Here is a 26,440-nt window from a genome sequence, read left to right as displayed (position 1 = left end):
ATAGGGATACATTAAAGATCACATATTTTACTTGTGTGTATTTGAGGCACGGAGAAGGGATGTGTGTTCTTCATAAAAGAAACCTCCTCCAGCAGTTGTGCAATTGTGAATTTTACTGGCAAAAAAACAGTGTTTTGGCAAATGCATCAGTCTGAGAAAGCTCATCAGGTCACCGGGATGTCCCAACAGCTGGCAGCAGTTCTGCAGTGTCCAATACTCAATATTAAAAGTATATTGATTTTCCATGATGGAATGGAAACCTAATCCAGTTGTTTTACTTAGGAATAGGTAGTGGCTTGCTGGAAATCCCAGGACTGCTTAAAATACCACTGCCGCCCTCCTGTTCAGCTGCACTGCATTTGGTCTGTGTGAAAACAAACAGCTGTCCTACACTGCACCCTACTGGACTGAGCTCAACAGCACTGGAGTTTGTTCTTAGCTTAAACCTGTGATCACTTGCCTCATCACAAATGAATAAATGAGACAAGAACTGCATCAGTTGAGAAAATGAGAATTGAGAAAATATGAGAAATGATTTTAATATCTGTTAAGACCAAAATAAAAATAATCTTGTTAAAGATAAAGTACAATATTTTCTTTATCAGCTTGGAGGTAAAGAGGAAAAGAAGAGTTTTTCCTCTTTTTTAACCAACTAGTTAGACGATAAAAGAAAAAGAACAAAGCTTCTTAATTATCTTCACACTTTATTCATTGATATATTCAATTATAAATAAGACTTGTCTGATATTTACACGCCTTATGACCCTGCAGCTAACCACAAGTAATTAATGAACAGTCTTTATCTTCTATTTAATTACATGGGCAGCAACTCATTCAGGTTACATTCGTGATGTAGTGATGTTGCATCACCCAGCACATGATGGACTGAGGAGATGGAAAGCGAAACTGTGATGTTAAGTTTCGTTTTCTAGGATATCAGCTGTAAACACATTATAAATAGAGAGGCTGCGTCCAGAGCGACATTCACTCTCCGCAGCGTTTCACCTGATCGACCCAGACCTCTTCAAAAACCCGACCATCGAGCAACATGAGCAGATCTACAGGTAACACTTTTTTAATACTTTTTGCTTTTGGCGAAATGCATTTGTTTTTATAATCGGCTACATTTCTTATATTTTCATGTTATTTTTTTTCATATCATGTTATTTTTTCGTGTTATTTTCATTTGGATTTCTCATTTGGAAAGATGGAAGAAGGGGGTGGCATGAATTTCCAAAGGGCAGACCTGTCAGAAAAATAACATTTTTATGGTCTTAATTATTTTAAGCTTCCTTTCATTTCCTTCTACGTGATGAGAGTTGGGTTATTACCCCAGGAAGAGCAGTGTCTGTTTGTTGTTCAGTGTTCAGCAACACAGAGACCCATATTTTATCAACCATCAAGCTGTTTTGTGTCACTCTTGTGCAGACTGGGCTCCCAGGTTGTGGCTGGACATCTTTGATGAGTTGCTGTATGATGACAATGAGCTGGACTATGGAGACCAGTGGACTCTCAACTTCAACTACACTCAGACAGACGAAGTCACCAAGGAGGAGAGGAAGAAAGGCTGGAAGGTCTACTGCCACTGTGCCTATGGAAAGTATGTATCACAGTATATACAGTAATGGTTATTCAGTTCAAAGATGCTTAAAAAATGTAATGTAAAAAGGGAGCCCAGGTTTTCAACAGGAGCAACAGTGGCTAAATACACAGATTGTGTTGTTATGCTTTCTCAGGCTCCACCTTTTTTTTTTGTTTTTTTGTTTTTTTTGCAAGTTCATGCCAGGTCACATGATGAAATGTGTGTGTGTGTGTGTGTGTGCGTGTGGGTGTGATCGGGATCAGGTTATATGCAGTGATATAACAATTCCACTGTGTGGAAAAACTGCACCTTGGTAAAACAGAGCAACCGAAGAAGTTGTCCTGCTCTACAGTGACTCAGGAGAGCACAGGATATAATTAATCCAACAAAGTTACAGGAAGATTACAGTGGAAAAAATAAGTTACCAGTCTGGTAAAGCCAGCACGTTTGGCCTTAACCTTTTAAAGAGGCAAGTCTGTGTACCAAAGCTGCAAAGTGTGAATTCTTATTATAATTTCTTCAAGGACGTCACAGCATATTTCTGTGTAGAGTAGCTGTTTGAGAAAGAGATGATGGCTCTTGCTGGATGAAACTTGCACTTGCATGTGTCATATATTAAATTCAGAAAGACACTCCCTTGTTGGCAGTTTAACTTTTCAGAAACTTAATTTCAAAAACATTGACAGGTTTCAGGGATAGCTGTACACCTGAGAATACCTCTGTGCCTCTGCCTCTCTTGAACTGTTTTCTCATTTCCCCACAGTTTCCAGTGTGAATCCTGCTCCAGGACCTGGCCCTCAGCACGGGTGGTGCTGCTGTTCCGTTACCGGCTGCGGGGTGGCCGGGGGACAGTGATCATGCGGCCCTTTGGTCAGACCTGCCGCCGTTGCCGAGAAGATGAGTTTGATCTCCCTGGTTTTTCCGACAAAGAGGCGGAACAGGCCTTGCTCAGGCTGTTCTCTAAAATCCGGAAAAATTGCTATGGTGAGGACGACGATGATGACGGTGGATCATCAGCCTGCTCTACCAAAGTGTGGACCAAACCCCATGAGAAGACCTTGTGTGAGGCCTGCAGAATGGGCATTTGCTGTCAGGATGATGAGTAGAAGTGTGTGTGTGTGTGTGTGTGTGTGTGTGTGTGTGTGTGTGTGCGCGTGCGCGTGTGTGTGTATGTGTGTGTGTCAGGTGTGTGTGTGAGAGAGAGAGAGAGAGAGAGAGAGACAATGAGATGGAGTGGAGTGTGTGTGCGTCAGGTGTAGAGTCTGGCAGGTAACTGGTTGGCTGAGATGCACATGTCCTTTATTCCTAATATTTTGAAGTTCTCCTAGTATGTAATTATGTAGGTTAATGGTGTGTTATGACAATGATACACCAACAGGACCAATAATAAGATTGTTACAGAAATTATATCAATTTGTATATTTTTTTGTACATTGTGGTTATTAATAAACTGTCTGTCCACTTTTTTGGGGTAATTATTATTTGGTGTTTTTTTAGATGGGTATGTTGAAGAAGTGGTAACAACAAGTGCTTATATACCCAACTTCTTTACTTGTACTTTTGATTTATTAATTATTTTTTATAGTACTCTATACTCCTCAACAGCTCTGAGGTAAATATCGCACTTATTGTACTCGTACTGTACTCAACTGTATTTATTTGGTAGCTGTAGATAACAGTTATTTTACAAATCCAGACTTCACATGCAAAACAGATAGCCAGCTTATTAAATATATGTTAAATATGTTTTGATTAATCTACACAAATAAGATGATCTTGGGCAGCTACACAATTAAAATACTAATTATATATTAGTAAATCAGTCTTAACACATATAAGATATATATAACATATAATACGGTGGTCAGGGGTCACAACTCAAGGAGGTTGGGAATCAATGTAAAAACACATGCAGGATTTTTACCTGTAATGGAGTATTTAGGATGTATTTAGATTACTGAATACTATCTTCCTACTAATTAACCTCCCAAATGATTATAATCATAACATAAAACTTTCCATTCTGCTCAATTATAATTTTACAAAATGCTACAAAAAGAAAGCCATCGTGCGAATATGAAGGCCCATGTTCAATATTAAATAAATGATTTATGAAAATTCAAAAAAATGTTATCAAATGTAATTTAATCACTTGTATGTTCATCAGTTCACTTAATTTTCTCTATAGAAATTATAATTTCAACAACTGTTTGATTGTAATATGTTTCCTTTTTGTTACATTTTATTTCATGTCACTTTTCATCGCAGCATTGTAGTTCATGCAGTTTTTCAGGCATTTACATGTCTCCTGTCTTTCTTAAGCAAACAATTTCAACAACCTTTATCAGATTTATACAGTTAGCTCCTGTTCCCTGGAGTAAAAACAATGTCAAACAGAGCAGTTACACAAATATCTGCCTGGCAAAATTAACTTGTGGTACCTGGAAGCAAATGTGTTTCGAAGTGGATATGGCACTGTCAGTCAGCCTTGCTGCCAATTTGTCCCAGAAACCATCTGCAGTGTTGCAACGAAAATTCCCCAGACCAAATAGGTGTCAGTAAAACTGACAAGACACCTCCAACTCCAATCAAGATAGGTTTTTACGCTTTCCAATACAAATTTTTAATCCATGGAGGTTTTACATCTGTGAAATTGAGGTGAGTATTGAGTATTAATGTGGCATCATTCCCATATAAAGTCAATGGGGCCAGCAGAAGCAGAAGGGCAAGTCCAGTGGGTGAGACATGAATGTGCATATGCAGTGGGCCGCACAGTAAAGAAACTGATCCAGAAGCTATTGAACTTTTTTGGCTCATGCACTAGGCAAGCAATTTTCATTCAAGTGACTGGGAGCCATATTCAATCCCCCCCCCCATGTCTCGATCAATTATCTAGCTCCATGCTGTAAATACACACACAGTACACAAACTCTATTTTTATTAACCTTAACAATGATTTGAAACTGGGCATTTTTACAAAACATTACACACAAACATTACACTGCCTAAGACGCAAAAATCTAACAGAAAGTAACTTGCTTGCCTTTTCCGAACACAATCAAAATACTGCACATATTCACCAGTGTCATACACCCACTCCTCACATGTGAGAACACTAACTGCTTAACTGATCACCGAAGCAATCATGGCTTTAGAATATAAAATAATAAAATAATATAAATTGGCCAAAGGTCAGATAGCAGTACCTGTTTTGACCACTGGATTTAAACATTGCAAGGAGAGTAAGAGGAGTAGGAGGGAGATGCAGGGGTTAAGGATGAAGATGAAGAGGGGGAAAAGAACAAGGGCAAAGAGGAGAAGGAAGAAAACCCGTCTCTGGTGAGATGAGCTCTACAGGGACTGCAAAAAATATTTGTGTACTATATTTGTGTACTGCACACACCCACACAGTTTTTTACCCTAAATTGTCATCAGAGTGGAAAGGCAGAGATGTCATGGAGGACAAGGTCACATGTTTACAGAATGTAAATTCCCATACTCTACTACAGTTACAATAACATTTTGGAAAAATAAATATATCCTTTTTCTGTATTGCATTTGTGTTTACTGGGCACATTTCAACAGCTCTCAGCAGACTACTCCACTGTATTGTCACTTGAGAACATTGTATAGAAATGTATATACAATCCTATGGAAGACAGAAGAGCTTTACATTTAGGACAACAGTGTCTACACGGTATATCCAAAAATGCACCATAATTAAAAAAGTGTTTGGCATTTGATGCAAAGACTTGATTTTGAAATTTGCTGTGATATTTTGAACGCAGTGTTTTCATTTTGCAGCAGATATGTGGCACTATGACTTTGTGTGTGTAATTTTCCAATTTGTGTGTAGAGTTTTGAAAAAATTAGACCTTGTTAAGAAAACCTATGAAAGTATATTTATATATCGATATATTTATTTTCCTATTTACATGATCCATTTGGTTCATAATGTCTTTAATTTGTCTAATATTGACACTTTGCGATTCCATACACCAAAACCAACCAGTGAACCCAGAGAACCGACCAATCAGGTGAAAGCCTTCCGTGTGACAGTTGGTGCCGCGCATGCGCAGTGCTCTTTTCTCTTTGGCAGCAACAACAACATACTGAAGAGACTCAGTCAGTCTCGCCCCTCCGCTCTCGGCAGCATCACCGTCGTCCCCGCCGGGTCCTGTGGCAGAGAGGATGGTCCAGCGCAAAAGCAGCCGAAGGGTGCGAATGACAGTGATAAGATAATGGCCCTCGGTTTCCGCATGTTTCCAAATGTGCGAGTGGTGACCAAGTGAAACGACCGTGTAAGTAGATCGGCTGAGATGTGGTGTTGTCCTGCTGTGGGGAAGGTAGTTGAGGCTAACACAGCGCTAACGTAAACCTGAGAGAGAGAGACGGTTTGCTAGCTCCGTTAACGGCAGTAAGGTCGGCTGCTTTTGGGTGTTAACGTTTTCCCACGGCGCCGTTACAGCCATGAGAAGAAAAAAATCGCTCAACACTCAAGGTAAAGCTTTTTATCGGCGGCATTTCGGGGCAGCGTACACCTAACAGCCGCTTTTCTAGTTGGGGTTAGTGATTCACACAGACTGTCAGTGCGTTGAACAAAGGAGCTTTAACCGAGGGGCCGCATGGACAGAAACATGCAGAGAGAAGTCGGCTGCTGTTTGTTTTGTGCTCCATTTCATGCTGACACACTTCTTCGGGGATAGCCACCCGAGGTCTGACCTGAATATTTAGCTGATACACGGTGACCCAGCTAATTATGGTAAATGCCGAGTGATTTTAAAGTTTAAGTTGCACTGCACCTCGTTTTACAGCTCTTGCCTGGCTGTGACTCTCCCAGATAAGTTTTATGTCTCCTTGGACTACCCGACTTTGTCCCCCAGCTGTTTATACAGCGGCACGATCCACCCATACTTTGAGTTGAGCTGTTTGAGTTAATGTGTATCAGCTGACAGCAAGTTGCAACTGGGGGGGGGGGGGGGGGTTTGTTACTGTGATAATGGCAGAGTGGTAACTGTTGATTTTTAAGGTGCTGGCAGCTAAGGCTGAAATGCTTGTAAAGTCTACAATCATTCATAGCTGTACCTGAATGTACCTAGACTGTGGAAACTTATCACAGAGCTGAGAGAGATACACAGCAGAATGATATTAATGTCTTGATTTGACAGACAGTGTTGTCTTCAACAGTTTCTTAAAACAATATTCAGTCATTTTAATTATTTATTAATTAAAACTACCAAACACTCTTAAGTTCCATCTTATTAAAAGTGCTGTTTTATTGGATGTGACTAAATCTTCTTTGTTAGAAAACAGTGAAGTCCACCCAACACAGTTTCCACAAGACATTCGATGGTCATATGTTTTGTTTTGTTTGACTGACAGTCCAAAAAACATGTTCATATTCAGTGATGCTAAACAGAGAAAAAAGAATTGTTTGGTGTTTTTGCTTGAACAATGATTTAACAGTTATGGAATAATTTTCTGATTATCATTTTAGCTTGAACTGCACTCACACCGAAAGTATCATCATAAATTGCAGCACTGGTTGTGAAATATTGTTATGCTTGATTTAGTTATTTTGGGTATCGCTTGGTGGGCTCTTGAGAAAGTGCGCTGTGACTTGAGTTCTTGTAAGCAGGAATCACCAGACAAGATTTCCAGACAAGATTCATGTGTTTGCGATTCTCGAGCTCGTGAGTCATTAAGTCTCGGTGATCATATTGCCTAAAATGGGAAATACCATATGTACCAGAGGCTGGTTCTGTGTAGATATGTGGCATGAGTATAACCTCATATTGTTGCTTTTCAAACCTATTTCAAAAACATACTTGTGTGTGTATGTGTCCATTCAACAAGAAGGGGACCACTTCCTAAGCCTTTCTCAACCCGACTACTGAATGACATGTAGGCTCAAAGAGCTTTCATAATAGTAGATAATTGCGCTGTCACAGCCAAGTGCAAACAGCAAAACTTGCGATCCTGGAATTCCAAAGTTCCTCCATGTCCAGACTTCCTGTCCTTATTTAGTATGAGAGACAGAGAGAGACTGGCAGAGATACACAGTGGAGGGAAGTGAACTGGAAGTAAACCAGTGTGCACAAAACAGAGAGCTAAGCAGACAGACTGACCTATTAACTATAGTAAACTCCCATCACCACCACCACCACCACCACCACCACCCCTCCAGACACACACACAGATCCAGATCCAGTCTACTGCATGCATCAAGGGAGCAGAACTTACAAAATGTTGCCTATTATTCGCCAGTGGCAGCAGCTTCTGTGCGACCCGTATGTCTGCGTCTGTCAGTGTGTGTTTTTCCTGTCTGTCACTGCATAGAAATGGGAGGCAGAAGAGGGGAGGCAGCCAGCCGCGTTATTCAAATGTTCCAGAGCCTGGCCAGCCAGTGGCCAACTGTAGCCGGGTTAAAAGAGGCTCTTTGTGAGGGCCAGACAGATGGCCATAGAATGAAGACTGTAATGATCTCAATGGCCCAATACACACACATGCACAGACTCCACTCATTACAGGATGTAATGGTCTCTGTTTGTGTGTGTTAAAAACAGGACAAACTGAGTGTGTGTGTGAGAGTGAGTGTGAGAGAGAGAGAGAACGTAAGAAAGAAGAGGTTGGGAAGACTTGAAGGAAATGAAGCAGAGCACATTGCTAAAGATAGTGATTATGAACAATATGTGACAAGAGAGAGTGTGTTTGTTTCCTATATCTGTTCTCTTTCACTCCACAGTTATTACTTTTGTGTCGCATGTCATGTTATTGTTCTGTGATAGAAAAGCTGCTTGTCATGCCAGTTAAGTTGATTTAAAATTCATACAAGGATGAGGAAGATAATGAAAAGATCATGATAACTTGTGAATCAACAGGTTTGTAAGCCTGGGAGAGTAAACTCAGCTGTAGCAGCCATAGCTGTGATTCTTGTGAGCGCCGGAGTAAAAACTGGTTTTTGCCCAGTGTATTAGTGCTGCATGGTTGAACACACATTCAGTCTGTCATATCTTGGGCAGCAGACAAGCATGTAAACAGCCTAATATATGCAAATTCTTCACAAACGCAACCTAACGGACTCGCATCGGGCAGCTGAGGTAAAATTGACCATGCCTTTCATCAACTGTCTAACAAATCAATGGCTTGGATATCATTAACTTTCCTCTCTGGCCTATCCTCTTTATAATTATCTCTCTGTCTTTCTAGTTTCTTTCTTCTTTCCCTCTGTTTTCCTCTCTATTTCCGGTAAGATAACGTCCTCTGTGCAGCACATCAACTGATCGATGGATGGACTGATTGATTGATACTTTCTCTCTCTGTCTCTCCGTCCATCTCTCTCCTTAACTTCTCGTCTTCTGTCTTGTTATTTTTCTCTCCTTTTTCCTACCTTCACCAGCCTTTTTTTCCACTCATTCTTATTCTTTGCAATTTTCATGGCCCTCTTTCCACCATCCTTTTCTTCTAACCAGTGTATCTCTCTTACTTACAGGGCAGGAAAACATCGAACCATGTTGCTGTAGGTTGTGACCTGTGGTGAACGGGGGAGGAGGAAGAGGAGGAGGGAGGTGTAGGCAGGCAGGCAGGCAGGCAGGCATCTGCCACAGCTCCCATTAGGCGGCCTTTTGCAAGCTTGAAGCCATGGGAAACACAGCCACCAAGTTCCGCAAGGCTCTGGTGAGTGGCGATGAGGCCCTGGCCTGGCAGCTGTATGAGGGCAACCCTCAATTCAGGGACGGTCTGGACCCAAATGCATCATACGGAGAGCAGTACCAGCACAACACAGCCCTGCACTACGTATGCCGCCATGCCATGACACGTCTGCTCAGGTAAAGTTCGTGTTTTTTTTTTTGGTTTGGATTTGTTTGAGACGTCAATTGAATTTGACAGTCATTTTTGAGGCTGGGGTTTATAATTTAGTTAAGCAGTTATCTAATACAGTTACAAAGGCAGTGAGTCATTTAAAATTGAATAAAAATTAGCACTATGTCAACTTTAATAGATTTCTGAGAGTCATCATTTTCATAATTATGTTTTTAAGGCAAATAAAGTAACATACTATACAGAGGTCCAAAGAGGCCATTCACATACAGTATGTTGTCAGATTACGTAAATGATGTTAAAAAGGCAGAGAAAAGTGCATTAGCCATGAGGAGCAGTCGCAATTAGACCATCATCATCAACACTTACTAGTAGAATATTTGTTAAAAAAAACTGCTAACTAAAGCCTCAAAAATGATCAATGACTGCAGTGAGCACCTGTAAACAACAAACAAAAAACAAACATTAAAGTTTTTACATGTGATGTTCATAGTGCTGGTAGTTGTCAGTCTGTGAAAACAGTAGTGCAGTTGTCTTCTGTGGTTCTGGAGGGAGCTGTCTAAGTATGCAATAAAATAACTAATTATCTCATCAGGGTTACCTCAAACTGGGCTTTAGACAGTTTTTTTAACAGAAAGTCTGCATTACACATTAGGGATGCAGAAAAAGATCTGGGCACCTAGCAGAGGGTCTGACGAAAGTCTAATGAGTTATATTCAGGGAATGGTGAATATAAAGGAGAGTGATTGAGTCTAACACAACCTAAAAGAAAGGGGTCAAACTAAAAAACATATGGAGAACAAGACACCAGTGTGTCTTTTTACCCCCTGCAGGGATAATCAGGCTGCTGGCCGTGACCAAGACAGCTGATTCAGTGACTCAATAGCCGTCCTCACCACCTCCTCCTCCTTACACTCTTCCTCTCTCTTGCCCTTTCTTTCCATGATTACAGGGGGGTCAGAGGAAGCAGTTTGAAAAGGCCAGTCAATTATCTGTGCATCTGCATGTGTGCACACATGCGTGTGTATTTTGAGGGGGGAAACAGTGACTCCACAACTGCTTAACGTGTCCGAGTCTGTGAATATAAAACAGTGAATCAATTGCTGTGCTATTTGTGTCCCTTCCTACTAACCTATAATGGGCCAGAGAGGCGTGCTGAACGCAGCGCTTGGCTTCTGATAAGTATCAGAGGAAATGCTTCTTTGTTCCAACAACTCGATTGGACAGAGGCAAGCAGATAGACGACTGAGAAATCTCAGACAAAATAAAGACTCATGGAGGACGAGCGTGGGCTGGTAGATGCAGAGTCTGTTTTTCAGATTATTTTTAACATGTATCTGCTTCATGTTTACTTGCCCTCCTGTAGTCGTCTCCGTGGATTGTATTGGCTAGTAATCCCATGAGATGTGCAAGTGGGAAATCACAAGTAGACCTATTACTGGAAAAATGGGTGTAGTTCAGGAAGTGTAACCCTTCCTTCACAACAACCGAGTATACAGTCTTAGAAACATGTAAATAACAACCCTGACTTGTTTACTCATTAATGAACCATTGATTTTCTGCTGTTTGAAGCAAAGATGTTCAGCAAATTTGTCAACATGCAACAACTTCCCTTTTTTTTTTACTTAAATGTGTGTGTTTGTGTGTGTGTGTGTGTTTTGTATGTATGTGTGTGTGTATATGTCTGTGTCTGTCTGTCTTCTCTGAGGTTTACTACCCTCATCAAATTACTGCACCATCTGAACAGCTTTGTCACTTGACAGTTGCAGCAAAATGTGACATCCCCTAGCATGTTGTTTCTGGTAGACTGATATTAGGGCCATCCATCCTGTGTGTGTGTGTGTGTGTGTGTGTGTGTTTGTTTAAGGGTTGGGGGTGTAGATTTGTATTTGAGAGGGGAATAATTAGTGATTATTGCTGTGCGGGTGAATTGGCAGTGCACTGTCATTAGGCAGAGGCTGCAGGGGCTTGTGGCTGACAGGATAAGAAGGTCAAAAGTGGAAGAGCAGGGGAGCAGTGGAAGAATAGGCTGAAGGGCTGCACAATAAGGAAACGTTCAAACACAAATTCAATAGTGGCTACTGCTGTGTCCAAATTGCAGAGAGTGCAGTGAGGGCGGTGTTCTACCTTTTTGTTGTATTTAACCAGTAGAAATCCTATCCTATTATTTTCTTCTTTTTGTGGAATTTGCATTATATGCATTGAGAGCCTTTTAAAATGCCCATGTTGTAACCACTATCAAAAAGAAAGAGGATTTTCTTTACAGTTTAACATGCAGCTGCCATAGAACAATGTAATAAAGGCTGTCAAATGGAAGAAAGACAATAGAAAAGGAACAGAAAGAAACTTGAAGACGAAGAAACAAAATACTGTAGGTGGAGCCAAATAAAAGAGTGGAAAGCTAATCAGTAAATGGAGGTTTTGACAGACAAATAGCAGAGAAAAACTATTCTCTAAACTGCAACCCCAGCCGGGCTCCTGGTGCAACTGGCCCATCCATCACCGTGTGTGTGTGCACCCGCCAGCCAGCATGTCCATTATCTCAGAGATGTTAAACAGAAATAGTCAATATTCAGCCGTCTTTCTTCTCTTCCCTCTCTTACCAACCAACACTCATCTCACAGTCCATCGCACTGCCATGCTTTGTCCTCCATTCATCCCTCTGTCCACCGCTTCCTCCACATCTCTGTATCTCTCTTAAGTGTGCTTTGCTCTTTTCCTTCACCTTCCCTTTCACCCTCCGATTTAAACTTTCTTTCCACTTATCTTCTGAACTTTTGTTCTTATAATTGTCCTTTTGCCCTCCTACTATTTTAATTAATTCCTTTCTTGCCTGCATCGTGTAGGTCTTTCCTGTTCAGCAAAGAGGGGAACCCCAACAAACGTAATGTGCACAATGAGACGTGCCTCCATGTGCTGTGCCAAGGTCCGCAGATCCTACTGCTGCCAGAGGGAGCGCTGTCACCACGACTTGCCCGACCACAGAGGGACGAGCAGCGCCGGGCAGACTGCCTGCAGGTGCAAACACACATGCTAAGACAAATATAGTTTAGTGTACACACTTACATGTTAGTGTGGGAAGAAGTGTGTTGTATGAAGTCATTACTTCTATTAAAGTTGACATGCAAATAATGTGTGCATGAATTTGTGGGTTTCCCCGCTGCCAGATGATCCTAAGTTGGACTGGGGCCAGGCTGGAGGGAGGCCAGTACGAGAAGGCCAATGTCAACGCCACCGACAACCACCACAGCACCTGTCTGCACTATGCTGCTGCTGCAGGCATGAAGAGCTGTGTGGAGGTGAGAGAAAGTCCACTGAAATTCAAACTCACATTAGGATGAGCAATCATTTGTGTGTGGCAGATCTGTCTGTGCTCTTGTAGATTGGATTTTATAAAGATTTTACAGCCAGTCAAATCTGTAGGCTGAGCATTGTGTCTATTCTTCCATAAGGAGCATCTGCTTTGTGTTTCATTACTGTCAGATCCAAGTAGCGCTTCCTCCCTTGTATTTAAGAATTGTACCGCTTTTGGATTAGGAAGAAAATCTGCTCTGAATTAAAAGAACATTGAGCTCAGCTCCGATATGGGCAGCCTGGGATAAAAATAACCCAGATATTATAGATATTGGTTTCATCTTTTATTCAACCTTCAATAAACTGTGTGTTTACACCTCTTTCTTCATGTACACCTTTTAAACCAATTTACTAAATGCCCCTTTGTTCCTGTCTTGCTCCCTTTCACTTTCTACCTTTCCTTGTCATTTTTCTCCCTCTTTCTATACATGTCACTGTCTGCGTCCTCTTCTCATATGTCCTGTCTGTTTTCTACCATCACATCTTTGTTTACTCTTTCTCTCTTCCCCCTTCCTCCTGTTTTCTCTGTGCCCGCTCCACTTGCTCTTGCCTCTGGCTTCCTTTGCTTTGTTTGGTTGCAAGTTCTTTCAATTTCTTTTTCCTCCACATTATCCATTTCTCTCTCTTTTTTTTTTTCTTCTCCCATTTCTTTTGTTCTCTCCTCTCTCCCTCCTCGTCCCTCCCTCTAGCTGCTAATCCAGAGTGAGGCGGACCTTTTTGTGGAGGATGAGGACAAGCTGACACCATGTGACCATGCTGAGCGGCATCACCACACAGAGCTGGCCCTCAGCCTGGAGTCACAGATGGTTTTTTCCTCCTCTTCAACTCAGCAGTCAAATACAGACGCACATGGTGAAACCAACCTGCTGCAATACAAAGAGGTGAGATCACAGTTACAAGATTTGGGGGTTTCCTGCTGGCCTGACTTTTATAATTAATGTGTAATTTTTATGCTTTTAAAAGTCACAGATCTTAGACAGTAAGTCAGTGTTGCAACTTTGAAGCGTTCACCTCTTACATTGCACGTACAGAGTTGGCATCTCGCCTGGGAAACACTTGATTTTAATTTTCACTTCTCATAATGTCAAGGAAACTCAAAACTATACCAGGTGCTTTTTAGTTTCATGGAGAAAAAGTAAAGAATTAAAAAGAATGAACTGTTAACTTCTAAAGTAATGGAAGTTCCTAAATAGTCATGAAAAAGTCATGTGTGTGATCAGCTTGCTTTTACAGAAGGAAATGTGATATAAGCACAACAGTAACAGTTAACACCTGCTTTTAGACAAACTCGTACAGAGAAGCACAAGGAAAAAACATAATTAAGATTAAAAGAAAATGAATAGATGATGCAGGATCATAACTATCACTCTGAATAGATTGTTGGAAATCAAATTTGAGACCAATTGTGCTATCAGTATTTTTACAGATTTATATGATCTTACATACTCTCACATACTCAACTTTTGCTTAGGTAAGCCAATGATGTCAAGCAGTAAATTAACGCGAATAGCTGCTATTTCAGTCATTTTTTGTTCTGTAAATCTCTTAGTGCTTGCATTTGTGAACTAAGCAGATTAAATTTCTCACTTATCTGCACTAAACGGCTCCCCTCATTTTTCTGTGAAACCATGGAAACCCACAGTGCCTGTGACGGAATTCTTAACACTCACCTTCAAACATCACCTATTTCTCAACAAAATATTGTCCACAAACTTAAACTGGTTCTTACAAGGATAGGAATATGAGAATGCACACACCTTTCGTCATGTTTCCCAGGGTCGTAGTTAAGCAGAGGGCACCAGCACAGCGGTCTAGCAGTGGCTGCTGCCAACTGATAGCTGTTTGATCTTCCGTCCAGCATTCAAATCCATGCTAATACTTAATCTCTCTTTCCCACCACAGCCTTACATCCCAGTCCTTTTCATTTTTCTCACATTATCATTTCCTCTTACTTGAACATATCTCAGTCTCCTACTTTTCTTGGGTTTTTTTCTCATAATTTCTTGCCCTTACCTTCCCTCTGACATAGTTTTCCTCCTCTCTGTCTTTCATCTCCCCCTCCTCTTCCTTTACTTATGTGTGTATTTTACTAACATTTTACCCACTCTATCCTTTCAGCCTTACGAGGGACTGAAGCTTCAGGACCTGCGCAGGCTGAAGGACATGTTGATTGTGGAGACAGCAGACATGCTGCAAGCCCCCCTTTTCACTGCAGAGGCCCTGCTCCGAGCACATGGTGTGTATTTGTCTTTTAGTGAAAGTTGACATTTATGCATCACTTTCACGAAACTTCACTGCAGATTTATGAAAATACATATATAGAGAATTTGTTCCCTGTTTCTAAACTTGTGTGTAATCTCCTCCCTCTCTCAGACTGGGACAGAGAAAAGCTTCTGGAGGCCTGGATGTCAGACGCTGAAGGCTGCTGTCAGCGCTCAGGCGTGGCCATGCCCACTCCACCACCCAGTGGCTACAATGCCTGGGACACCCTACCCTCACCTCGCACCCCTAGGACCCCACGCTCACCCCTCACACTCACCCTCACCTCTCCTACTGATAGCTGCCTCACACCTGGTGAGGAGGGCCTAGCTACGGTATATATGTTTAAATTACCTCTGTGTTTTTGTTCTTTCTGAATGGTATTATTTAGTTGATTAATAAGGGATTGCATGGTAGGTTGTGGTGACAGGATTGCTGAAAATCATAGGTATTTTCCTTGGAAGTCATATGGAGTAAACAGCAGAGTTTTCATAAGTCCTGTTGGATTTCACTCTAAATCTAAATGTACAGGACCTAAGACTGTATGTCCCCTGTATTTAAATGTGTTCACAACAACATGAGTGAATGGACTGAAGTGCAAACTTGTATTATCAAAAAAAACCCAACTTTATTCTAGTTGAGCTTTTGACAAAATGCCAAGTATCTGACTTGTTTGATTACAGTTACAGCAATGGTTACAGGTTAATGTCTATTCTTATTATAGGAGGTCATAGGCCATCTTTCTAGGAATTCTTCTCTCTGCTAGTTTTACATCAGCATCAGCCTATTGTCCACTTTTGCTGTTGAGGCAGGTGTAATTACACATCCAGCACTTATCATTTGTCTGCCTGCTAATTCTGTCTCCAGTTAAACTTTCAGGCTTTTAAAATGTTTAGACCTCAAACTATTAGGCTGCTTCTACTTAAAAACTTACTTGCATAAGATAATGTAAATTTGGGTGTATTTTAGGCAATGGATGGGATTTAATATTACTTTAAAGGTACGATGAAACAGTATGGACTTTGGAAAAATACACCACAGCATATTCTCTCAAAAAGTACAATGGAATTGACTTAATCCTCTTGCACAGTCACAGTATGTTATTTTGTCCTTCCTCTGTGCAAAATGATGGAGATGACGCAGCAAAAAGTATTGAATCTTTATTAAATGGAATATACAACAATTTTATGCTGCCAGGCAGTGTAAATCATGTGTTTTGTCTCTCTTCTCTCCCTGCAGTGTGGAATCTGTCTCTGCTCTATCTCAGTCTTTGAGGACCCAGTGGACATGTCCTGTGGCCATGAGTTCTGCAGAGCCTGCTGGGAGGGGTAGGGGCCTGTGTTTGTGTGTATAAATGTCCCTGCTTACTTCAGTGTGTTATTAGATGTTTCCTGCATTTTCGTTGTGTGCATTTTTCTCACGTGTTTGTGTGTTTTTCTCAGGTTCCTCAATGTAAAGATTCAGGAGGGTGATGCACACAATATCTTCTGTCCAGCATATGAATGCTATCAATTGGTGCCAGTGCATGTGATAGAGAGTGTGGTTTCCAGAGAGATGGACCAGCGATACTTACAGTTTGATATTAAGGTAGAAACACAACACTCATGCTTTTCTTCCTGCTAAGTTCATTATTTGTGTGTCTTTGTCCCTTCCCTAACTTCTTGCTGCATATTTGTATGGAACTGGGTTTGTTTCTTGCTGTGTCCTCTCTTCTTTTTCCATCTCTCATACACCCTTTTTTTCCCAGGCATTTGTGGAGAACAATCCTGCCATCCGCTGGTGTCCTGCAGCGCGTTGTGAGCGGGCGGTGAGGCTCACCCGCCCAGGCCCTGGGGACAGTGACCCACACAGCTTCCCACTGCTGCCCTCACCAGCCGTTGACTGTGGCAAGGGTCATCTCTTCTGCTGGTACACCTCATGGTTTATTGGCTGTATACACACATGCAATTATGCTGCACACATAATGACAGTGTTACTGACATGCCATTTAGCAAAGCCAGACACAAGTCTCCCTTGGTTAAGTATAAGCCAATATAATGTTTAAGCCACCCTTTGTCACTTTTTTCCTCAGCTGGAAGAGGAGCCCACTTTGTTGAACATGATCATTACCGTTCACTCAGGGCTTGACAGCATTAAACATTAGTCTTGTTTTGTCTGCAGGGAGTGCCTTGGCGAGGCCCATGAGCCATGTGACTGTCAGATGTGGAGGAACTGGCTTCAGAAAGTCACAGAGATGAAGCCTGAGGAGTGTAAGTCTGTCCTGTATTGTTTGTGCTTCCAGGAATTTTCTGGGTGTTTCTGGGGTTGCCAGGGATCATTTAAGCTGCACCTCAGTGAGCTGGCACAACAGTAAGGCAGTTAACAGCAGCTGTCGGCGCAGCCTACCAGGATGTGTCTAATTTACTTTTATAACATAGTGGCAGGTGTTCAGGTCATTGATATTTGCCAAATATGTGCATGTGTGTGCTGGAGGGTGTATCTGCAAGGCAGGTGTTGGCCAATTGAGATGTAGCTGAACTCTGTGTGTGTGTGTGTGTGTGTGTGTGTGTGTGTGTGTGTGCGTGTGTGCGTGTGTGCGTGCGTGCGTGCGTGCGTGCGTGCGTGCGTGCGTGCGTGCGTGCGTGCGTGCGTGCGTGCGTGCGTGCGTGCACCTTTGTGTTTGTGTGCACTTTCCACAGTGGCAGGTGTGAGTGAGGCCTATGAGGATGCTGCTAACTGCCTGTGGCTGTTGACCAACTCCAAACCATGTGCCAACTGCAAGTCACCCATTCAAAAGAATGAGGGCTGCAACCATATGCAGTGTGCCAAGGTATACACATTAATCTCTTTGTCAGTATAGTTTATTCCATTATAGACTGTATTTTGGTTTAAATCATTAAAAAACCTCTCTCTCTCTGTAGTGTAAGTATGATTTCTGTTGGATCTGTCTGGAGGAGTGGAAGAAGCACAGCTCATCAACAGGAGGTTACTATCGCTGTACGCGCTATGAGGTCATCCAACAGCTAGAGGAGCAGTCCAAGGAGATGACTGTGGAGGTACAATCACATACACACACAATAAAATGCAGAAGACACACTTTTGACCACACACAGGTTCTCACTGATACAAACATGCACCCAAAATATATCCACACAAATGTACATTTACCTGCTCACATTTCCACAATACAAGAACTACTCCATCACCTGTCAGATAATGTTTTTGAAGCACATGCTCATATGCCCAGCAGCATTTTATATATTCACACAAACTAATAAAGTAAATAACTTGTATTTTGTTACAGGCAGAAAAGAAGCACAAAAGTTTTCAGGAGTTGGACCGGTTCATGCACTATTACACTCGCTTCAAGAACCATGAACACAGTTATAAGGTAATTCTCTCTCCCCACTCACACACACACACACACACACACACACAGGTATTTCTAAAATATTTGTCAATGCATACATCTGAATCTCAAGATTATTACATAATAGACATGTGTTGTCTCCTCTCTGTCCATTAGTTGGAGCAGAAGCTGCTGAAAACAGCTAAGGAGAAGATGGAGCAGCTGAGCAGAGCCTTCATTAGCCGCAAGTCTCTTTTTATACTGAAATCAGCCTGTTGTTGGGAAGAGTTGCATCAGAATAGAGTTTTAAATTTCAAAATGTTTGTCAAAATTGTTAATATGTGAATAGAGCATAGTCCTTTCAGCCTTACACCCAGGCTTTGGTTTTATCGTAATACATTACTCCTAACCACATTATAATACTGAGTAAGTTAATTGCTACAAGGAAGCCAAAGACCATAATGGTGTTTCTTTTCTGGTGCAGGTGAAGGCACTACTCCAGATACACGGTTCATTGAGGACGGTGTGTGTGAGCTGCTGAAGACGCGACGCGTGCTGAAATGCTCTTATCCATATGGGTTCTTCCTGCAGCAAGGCAGCACCCAGAAAGAGATATTTGAACTCATGCAGGTAATCTGAAACATATTTGTCATGTATGCATCCGCTGCAAGAATAAGACCAACAACTTTAGAGCTCCACTGGTGATCTTGCTGTTAATTAGACCCCCCCAGAGTTAAAATGGTTAGAACAAAGTATTGTTAATAGATTCTGTGGCAATGTGATCATGAGTTTGTGTATTTTTATGTACAAATAGGTATTTTGGCCAGTTGGTCACAGTAGATGAAAGGTCAGGGAGTCAACAAAATCTGACGACCATAAACATCCAAACAAAAATTGACACACGTTTGGCAAGTTGTTGTTGAGATACTGTCCAGGCATCCTTAGCAAGTGGCCTGCATAACATGACTTTTTTATGCACATATGCATCGTTGTAGTCGACTTTCCTCTGTTCCTGTTAGGGATTCTCACAGCGGGACACCTTCCGCATAGTTGATTTGGCATAGGTTTTTACACTGGATGCCTTTCCTGGGGATGGAGATTGAACCACCAACCCAGCAATCAGCAGATATACTGGGCAAAGCACTTTTCTGCATCACCATATTTTTATAAGATACTAAGTTAAGATTTAATCTGAACTCCAAAGTGTGCAGCTTCAAATTTGTATTTTTGATGCTTTAACATGCTGAATACTTAAAAATTAAGTACATTGCTTTAGTTTTAGTTGCTGTTTTGTATTCTTATAACAACGGACTAATGTAGTTTGCAGCATTGGTGTGATAATGTTTTGTAGTCATGCTGAATGTTGCAGTGATTGAATTTAAGTATAGTTAAGATCAGAAGATCCTTGAAAAAAATATTTGAACCACTAGAGGTCAATTTCATCTTCTTTTCAGACACTTAAACAGGATTAAGATTGGATAAAGTCTGCTGTGAGATCGTCAGCTCATGTCTTATCTACAATACAAGTTAAATATATGTTGCAAATCCCCTTTTAAATTAGAATTTCAGTATCTGAGTAGAGAGAAGTTGCCATTTTTTCATGTTTCTTCCCAGACGGACCTAGAGATGGTAGTGGAAGATCTGGCACAGAAGGTGAACCGGCCATACCTGAGGACGCCGTGCCACAAGATAATCAGTGCAGCCCGGCTAGTCCAACAGAAGAGGCAGGAGTTCCTAGCATCAGTGGCCCGTGGCGTGGCTCCAAACGACTCTCCTGAGCTTCCCCGCAGGAAGTAAGGACAAACACACTCCCACATAAACAAAATGTGGTTTCGCTTTGCTCAGGTTATCAAATTCTTTGAACAGAAGAGACACTGTCAGGGACTCAAGGGACAAAGTACAGGTGTAAATACCCTTGATAAAACATTCTTGTGTTTGCATTTCTTTCAGCTACCCTGGAGGATCATGGGACTGGGAGTATCTTGGCTTTGCCTCTCCAGAGGTATACAGAGATTCTTCTCCTGTCACACTATACACCAAAACATTAACTTTTTATGTTCTGCTAACCTTTTTGGCTCATGCTAAGCTAATGCTACTTCCTCAAAACGCACTAGTGCAATTGGTGACCTACTTCTGTATGAGGTCATATTAATGCATGACTACGGCTGCAGCTGACTTGAGTGTGCTTGTGTGTTAAGATGGGGAGTCGTCACACTGTACTGGGAGCAGATCAAAGGGAGAGGCAATCACAGGTAATTCACCATAGTTTCTTGCCAATGTTTGCATATGCATGGGCTGTATTCTGTTTTTCTTACAACACTACAAACTAAATGACACAGCTGCTTAGAGTTGGTTTTGTAATAACCCAGCTTGAATCACTCTTTACAGGATTATGCTGACATTCAGTACCGTCGTAGACACAGGCCACGGCGCAGAGGAGACATGCTGAGTCTGCACAACCTTAGAAGCAGCAGCAACACACCAGAGACCAGCAGGAGGAGTGACAACACAGGTCTAGAAAACAAAATGTCTTATATTAAGACCTTTATTACAGAAGGGATTATCCAAAAGGCAAAAAGGTCTATATACTATATGGGGCATTTTGCAAAGGTACAATTTTCACTTATGTATTGTACCATATACAGCAGATTTTCTTAAAGCAATATATTCACAGCTATGCATCCCAGTCCAACTTCATTCCCTGCCTCCATTTATAAATTTGGACTTGTCACTGCACTAGACAACCAGCAAATGGGATTTTACTTTATTGCTCCATGAATCAGGTCTGTCGAAGCGCATAGAGGCATTGATCACTGGGATCAACTGGCAGTCACTGGCAGTCAGTAATGTGACGTTTTCTGTTCCAGAAGTTCCAGAGAGGACCGAGGGCCGAAGGAGAATGCTGGGCTCACTGGATGAAGATGACCCGAACATCCTTCTGGCCATCCAGCTTTCGCTCCAGGATTCCCGCAGAGAGCGAGGCCTTGAGGGAGGCCTGGAGAGAGGGATGGAGGGTAGAGTGGAGCTGGAGCGCGGACTGGACAGAGGACAAGAGAGGAGGCCTGGACCCACAGTAGACCTGGGTGACGTTGCTTTGCACTCCCTCAACACAGACGCTCCTCCAGGAGCCAGAGGCTCCTCCTTCCCTGTTTCTCTCCTGGATCCTCCTCGCCCCCCTAACAGGACAGACTCCACCACCTCCCAGCCTCCCACATCTAACCCTCTCCCCCTTCCTCCCCCACCTCCCTCTCTCAGTGCAGAGCTGCTTGAGCTGGGAGACAGCCTTATGAAACTGGGGAACATAACCACTCCTTATGACCTGGACACACACACCCAGGAGCAGCTATGCTCACACCACACATACAACCACAGTACTCTCACTGCTCCCTACACCATTGAACCTGCCTACAGTGACAGCAGCCATAGACAAGACCAGAGTGCACTGACAGCTCCATATGTGCTCGACCATATCACCATCTCAGATCCTCGCTATGACGGTAAAGAGCAGAGTTACTGCCACCCCAGTGCTTATTTGGCTGAGGCTGAACACACTGCCTCTTGCATGGCAGAACGCACCCAAAACCCCACCCAAAACCCTGCCCATTCTAGTACTTACAACCGTGAACATGCAGCCACGTATGACAGCACCCCAAAACCAGACAGCTCTTACAACCCCTGTCCAGAACACAGTAGCTCTTACACTCAGGAGCGTCCTTCTGCCTACGCTCTTGAACGCCCACCCAAAACAGACCCCCAGCCCCCTGCCCAGTTGTGCCTCCCATCTCCAGAGCTTGAGCCGGAGCTGCTGCTTTCACCGGTGATCCCCCCAGGGGGCCCTTTCACCCCCAGCGACCCTCAGAGTCTGGAGGCCCTGGACCCCACAGCCAGTGCCCAGCTGCTGGACAACATCATGGCCTGGTTTAACAACAACATCAACCCACAGAACAACCCACAGAGCCTGGCCCTTATCCCCTCCCCGCCCACCACAGAAACCGACTCCTCCCCTGACACACACACTGAGACTGAGTCAGAGAGCCAGACCTCCAGGGGCGTGACCCCCGCCCCGCTCTGGCAGCCCCTGGAGGGTGAGCCAGAAGCGGACAGAGGGTCATCGAGTCCCAATTTAGGTGCTGCCGGCGTGGAGGGCCTGAAGACATCAAGGCCCAGCACTCTGGAGTTGGAAAACAGAGAGGCTGGCGAGGAGGGTGTGGAAGCAGGGTGTGTGGCAGACCTGTCGCTGGACGAAGCGCACACACACCCATGCTCACACTCCCAATGTGGAAACAGTCCCGCACACACTGCCCCAGCCACGGAGAGAGACTTAGACCTGGTTCTTCAGCTAGAGATGGACCAGTCACCTGAGGAGTGGGAGGAGCAAGTACACCTGGTGTAGAGAGAGAGAGAGAGAGAGAGAGAGAGAAAGTTGAGCCAAGTACAGGAAGAGAGAGATGAGAGAGTGATAAGTGAGAAGTGAAAGAGGAAAAAAAATCAAAGAGGAAAACTAGAGTGAAACTTTAATGGAAAAATTTAAGATATAACAGTGATGCCTCAATGAATGATGTAGGTCTTTGAGGGTTGAGTGTTTGCTGTATGTATTATACTGTATCTAGAGAGGACATAAAGACCTGCAGACTTTGTCCACTAAAGATGATGTCATACGCAGTTTTTTGTTTTTTTTTTTTTAAGTGCTTTTGTCTGCTGTAAAAACAGACAAACTATTCTTTGAAAACAAATGAGTGTTTAAAACAGAGTACATCAATGGAAAGCTACTGATATCATAACACATAAAATGCTGCACATGTCTTATTTTATTTATTCCCTGCCTCCTGTATTTGTCCTCTCTGTTTGTTCAGGGTGAAGTTTTGGTGCTGCTGAAATCCAAACTTGCCTCGTACACCCACACTTTATTAACACCCCAACCCAACCATGAGCCTGTTCAGAGCTCTGAGAGCCAAATACGATGATAACTTTAACCTTGGAGCTTACTGTCAGCGTACTGTACAATCAGAGGGGCCTAATTCAGATTTTTGGACCTTCATGCACACTGTGCCTGCTTTGTTAAGAGAGCCAACACACTACTGATCTTTCCTTTCGGTAGGCTGCAAAGAACCACAATACACCTGTCTGCTCGGTAAACGTCACACTAGTATGATGTCCTTATCTGGATTCTATGATGGTAACAAATCTTTTGTAATACGCAGATGATCACAGAAGATAAATTGTCTCGTCCCTCTGCACAGTGAGGTCAGAGGTCAAGTCTCAGCTACAGAACAGCAGTAGGAATTCAGCATCTTGCTTAAAGACAATTCACCATCATGGGTGCTGGTTTTCAGGGGGGACTGAGCCCTCTAGTTTTCCTGGTCACTGCACCATCCTACTCCTCATTCCATGTACCTCTGTGTCTTTATAAAAGATGAGCTTTCATTCATGGGTTTTATAGATATTACAGTATTTTACAGTTGCTTTGGCTCAGTTTCAATTTGCAAAACACTCAACACAAAATGCTACACATACAATGACAACATCTCTATCATATTAGGTAATTAAGGTTGTCAGGGCATCACAATTTTGTATGTGCTCATCACTGAATTGTAATCAGTGTTATACAGAATGTTAAAATTGTCATTATCAAATAATGCCGTCAAACAGTAACTAATTCTAGACCATTTCCTCAACACTATGAATTGTAATGCCAAAAATGTGTCATTTATGCAGAACTCAGTATTTGTGTAAGAATAACTTTTGATCATTTTATTTATTTAACATTTCCGCTTTGCTGTTAATATAGAGAAAGAAGTCTAGAGTCTGACTTCTTTAGACTGTATATACAAGTCAAAATAATGATTTTGGATTGTACTTCACTGCATTTGTTTACTTTATCACTAAAATGTAAATATTTCAACCACTTGTAAGTTAAATCATCTGAAATACAGTAAGCTGCTGTAATCCTGGAAAGCATAACTTCAAACCACAATGTGTTCAAGGTATGACTGTATTAACTTGGTGTGTCTCTCTTCTTTAAGGGTTTTGCAAATGGAATCTGAGCAAAGAAGTTTTAAAATACTCTAAATGAAAATCCTTCTGCAACCTTTAAGTTTGCTGTTTTTATCATATCTGTTCCACTACTGATGGCTAGTGCAGTGTGGTGTTGATAGATGGGAGATGGGTTGGATTTTTACTGTAATTTATCCTTTTTTTTTTTTTTTTTTTAAATTCCGTTATTCCTTATCATAGAGATGAAATCTCTTCCAGTTGAGACCAGAATTGTTGGGTCTGTGTGCCTTTTGTTTCGACTGTAATGTTTATTTGTTGGTATTTATTAGTGTCATTGCTTTTTAAACATGCTGAACAATTTGCTAATGGAAGTTAATGGAGAACACACCACTCTGGCTGCTGCCATAATACACTGAGGTTCTTGATGCACATTTGTATTGTTTGTCCTTTCAGCCCTGTTTTATCTTACTTGACCTTATCCCTAGAGAATAGACGCCCATGTTTTGGCCATTTTACTTAATTAGACACCGCTTTGAGGCTGCCTGAAGGAATTTGTTCTTCAATTATTCACACTTTGAGTTTACACTATAATTAACAACCACTTTATCTGAATGTTGCTCAAGTGTAGTCCGCCTTTGATTTCATTTTCAAATGCGATGTAGCACTCTGACTCCAGGGTTGTTGTGCAGCCTTTATCTCGAGACTTTATTGCCCAACCTTAATGTTTACAAGAAAATTAAACACTGCCTTTTGTGTTGAGATATGATTTGGTGCTTTGGGGACTGGAATGGTAATAATGGAGTGTTTTAATCATACTTTGACAGCATGCCAAACAAATGTAAAAAAAAAAAAAAAAAAAAAAAATCTTGTCTAAGAGCAAATTCTGATTTCATTGAAATTCCTCCTTTGACTCTACGAAAACAGCCAGCTATAATGTGACATGCGATCAAACATGCATCACTTATAATTGATAGTGTGAGTTTTGAAGCTTGTTTAAAGTGAAGTGATGAAGTACTCCACAGAAATGAACTTGACTTTAAAGGAAGTGACAAAACCCTGAACTAAAACCCTTTCCTCTCTGTATTGAACATGAGACTGTGAAGGTGCTGGACAGGTTGTAGGTGCTGACAAAGACATTTTATAAAGCCTGCTGAGATGTGAGGGGCAGTTGGTGTCGCCCCGTAACGTGTCAGACTTTGTTCACTGAGGAATGGCTTGATCCACAGGACTGCACACACTTCTTCTGGGTTGCATGGTGCGACAGTGGAAGCACTGAGTCTGGGGTCTTTTAATTTGCACAAGCATGCTGTTAATGCGTTGCACTAATCCAGTGCTGCCAGGCAAGGTGTGGAGGGCTGATGAGTGCCACTTTTATTATTTTCTTTTTTTTAATTTTCTTAATTAAGAATTGGATTTATGGCATTAAGGAAATGGCTCTGTGCCATTTTGCACTCCATATAATCTTTATATTTTAACAATCCCTCAACCAACAACTTCACAATTCAAAAAAATGAAATTGCACTCTCGTAGATTATACTTGATACATTCCCAGTCGGTCCATAAGAGAGGCTTGATGTGTGGCCAAAACTGTAAATGAAAGTGTCAGTGCAAAGTTTACTCTCAATAAAAAGAACTGAAAGTGTGTCGCTATGAGTTTTGTGTAAGTGCTTTGTGACAGTAGTTTCAAAAGATCCTTCAATGAAAATCTGAAAAAGCAAGAGCAGGCTGCTTCATGTCACTTTTTCCTTTCCCTGCTCTGTATGATCACTAGACCGTCACATACTGTGCATGTAGGATTTCTTCAGTCTACAGTCGGTTTCCACTTGTCACAACAACTTGCCAAACATGATCAAGTAAACTAATGTCATACTTTTTAAATACTCAAATATTCTGCCGTAACTTGTTTAAACACTTCTTGGATAATGACATTCAGGAGCAAACCTCATCGTGGGTCAGGCACAACTTGATCATTATTTAAATATTGAACTGTTGATTGCAAATACTGGTGTCAAGTAAAATAAAATGTTATTCATTCAAAATGTATTCATGCAGTGGCTGCAGGATAGAACCACTACTGGTAAAAAATCAATTACAGGCCTCAA

General features: G+C 41.9%; 2 protein-coding genes across 3 annotated transcripts; both read left to right on the top strand.

Moving 5' to 3' along the window:
* The first annotated feature begins 909 nt into the window (after window positions 1-909).
* LOC139634447 (receptor-transporting protein 3-like) lies at window positions 910-3,047 on the top strand. 2 transcript variants are annotated; one of them, XM_071500910.1, is made up of 4 exons: window positions 910-1,064; window positions 1,429-1,600; window positions 2,346-2,718; window positions 2,768-3,047. In XM_071500910.1, exons 1-3 carry the CDS (start codon window positions 1,049-1,051, stop codon window positions 2,686-2,688), a joined length of 531 nt encoding a protein of 176 aa, XP_071357011.1. In that variant the 5' UTR covers window positions 910-1,048; the 3' UTR covers window positions 2,689-2,718; window positions 2,768-3,047. The 2 variants fall into 2 exon arrangements, with proteins under 2 accessions (XP_071357011.1, XP_071357010.1); XM_071500909.1 differs by having other exon boundaries at window positions 2,346-3,047.
* A 2,639-nt stretch (window positions 3,048-5,686) lies between these two features.
* On the top strand, window positions 5,687-25,982 carry LOC139634208 (ankyrin repeat and IBR domain-containing protein 1-like). The gene is made up of 21 exons (XM_071500522.1): window positions 5,687-5,883; window positions 9,075-9,411; window positions 12,250-12,421; window positions 12,571-12,702; window positions 13,447-13,638; window positions 14,876-14,993; window positions 15,131-15,351; window positions 16,256-16,344; window positions 16,459-16,603; window positions 16,764-16,924; window positions 17,177-17,265; window positions 17,695-17,825; window positions 17,917-18,051; window positions 18,300-18,386; window positions 18,522-18,588; window positions 18,829-18,974; window positions 19,959-20,137; window positions 20,295-20,346; window positions 20,543-20,596; window positions 20,733-20,856; window positions 21,212-25,982. Exons 2-21 carry the CDS (start codon window positions 9,224-9,226, stop codon window positions 22,735-22,737), a joined length of 4,008 nt encoding a protein of 1,335 aa, XP_071356623.1. The 5' UTR covers window positions 5,687-5,883; window positions 9,075-9,223; the 3' UTR covers window positions 22,738-25,982.
* The last annotated feature ends 458 nt before the right edge of the window (window positions 25,983-26,440 follow it).

Source organism: Trachinotus anak, unplaced genomic scaffold (assembly GCF_046630095.1).
Source record: "Trachinotus anak isolate AG129_WGS33_773 ecotype Australia unplaced genomic scaffold, CSIRO_AGI_Tana_v1 ptg000016l, whole genome shotgun sequence".
Lineage (NCBI taxonomy): Eukaryota > Metazoa > Chordata > Actinopteri > Carangiformes > Carangidae > Trachinotus > Trachinotus anak.
This window is presented reverse-complemented; position numbering and strand designations above follow the sequence as displayed.

Coding starts and splice junctions, on each gene's coding strand:
- LOC139634447 (XM_071500910.1), top strand. Junction 1,601..2,345: donor TGCCACTGTGCCTATGGAAA/GTATGTATCACA, acceptor ATTTCCCCACAG/TTTCCAGTGTGAATCCTGCT.
- LOC139634208 (XM_071500522.1), top strand. CDS start 9,224: ATGGGAAACACAGCCACCAAGTTCCGCAAGGCTCTGGTGAGTGGCGAT. Junction 13,639..14,875: donor ACCTGCTGCAATACAAAGAG/GTGAGATCACAG, acceptor CTATCCTTTCAG/CCTTACGAGGGACTGAAGCT. Junction 18,975..19,958: donor AGATATTTGAACTCATGCAG/GTAATCTGAAAC, acceptor GTTTCTTCCCAG/ACGGACCTAGAGATGGTAGT.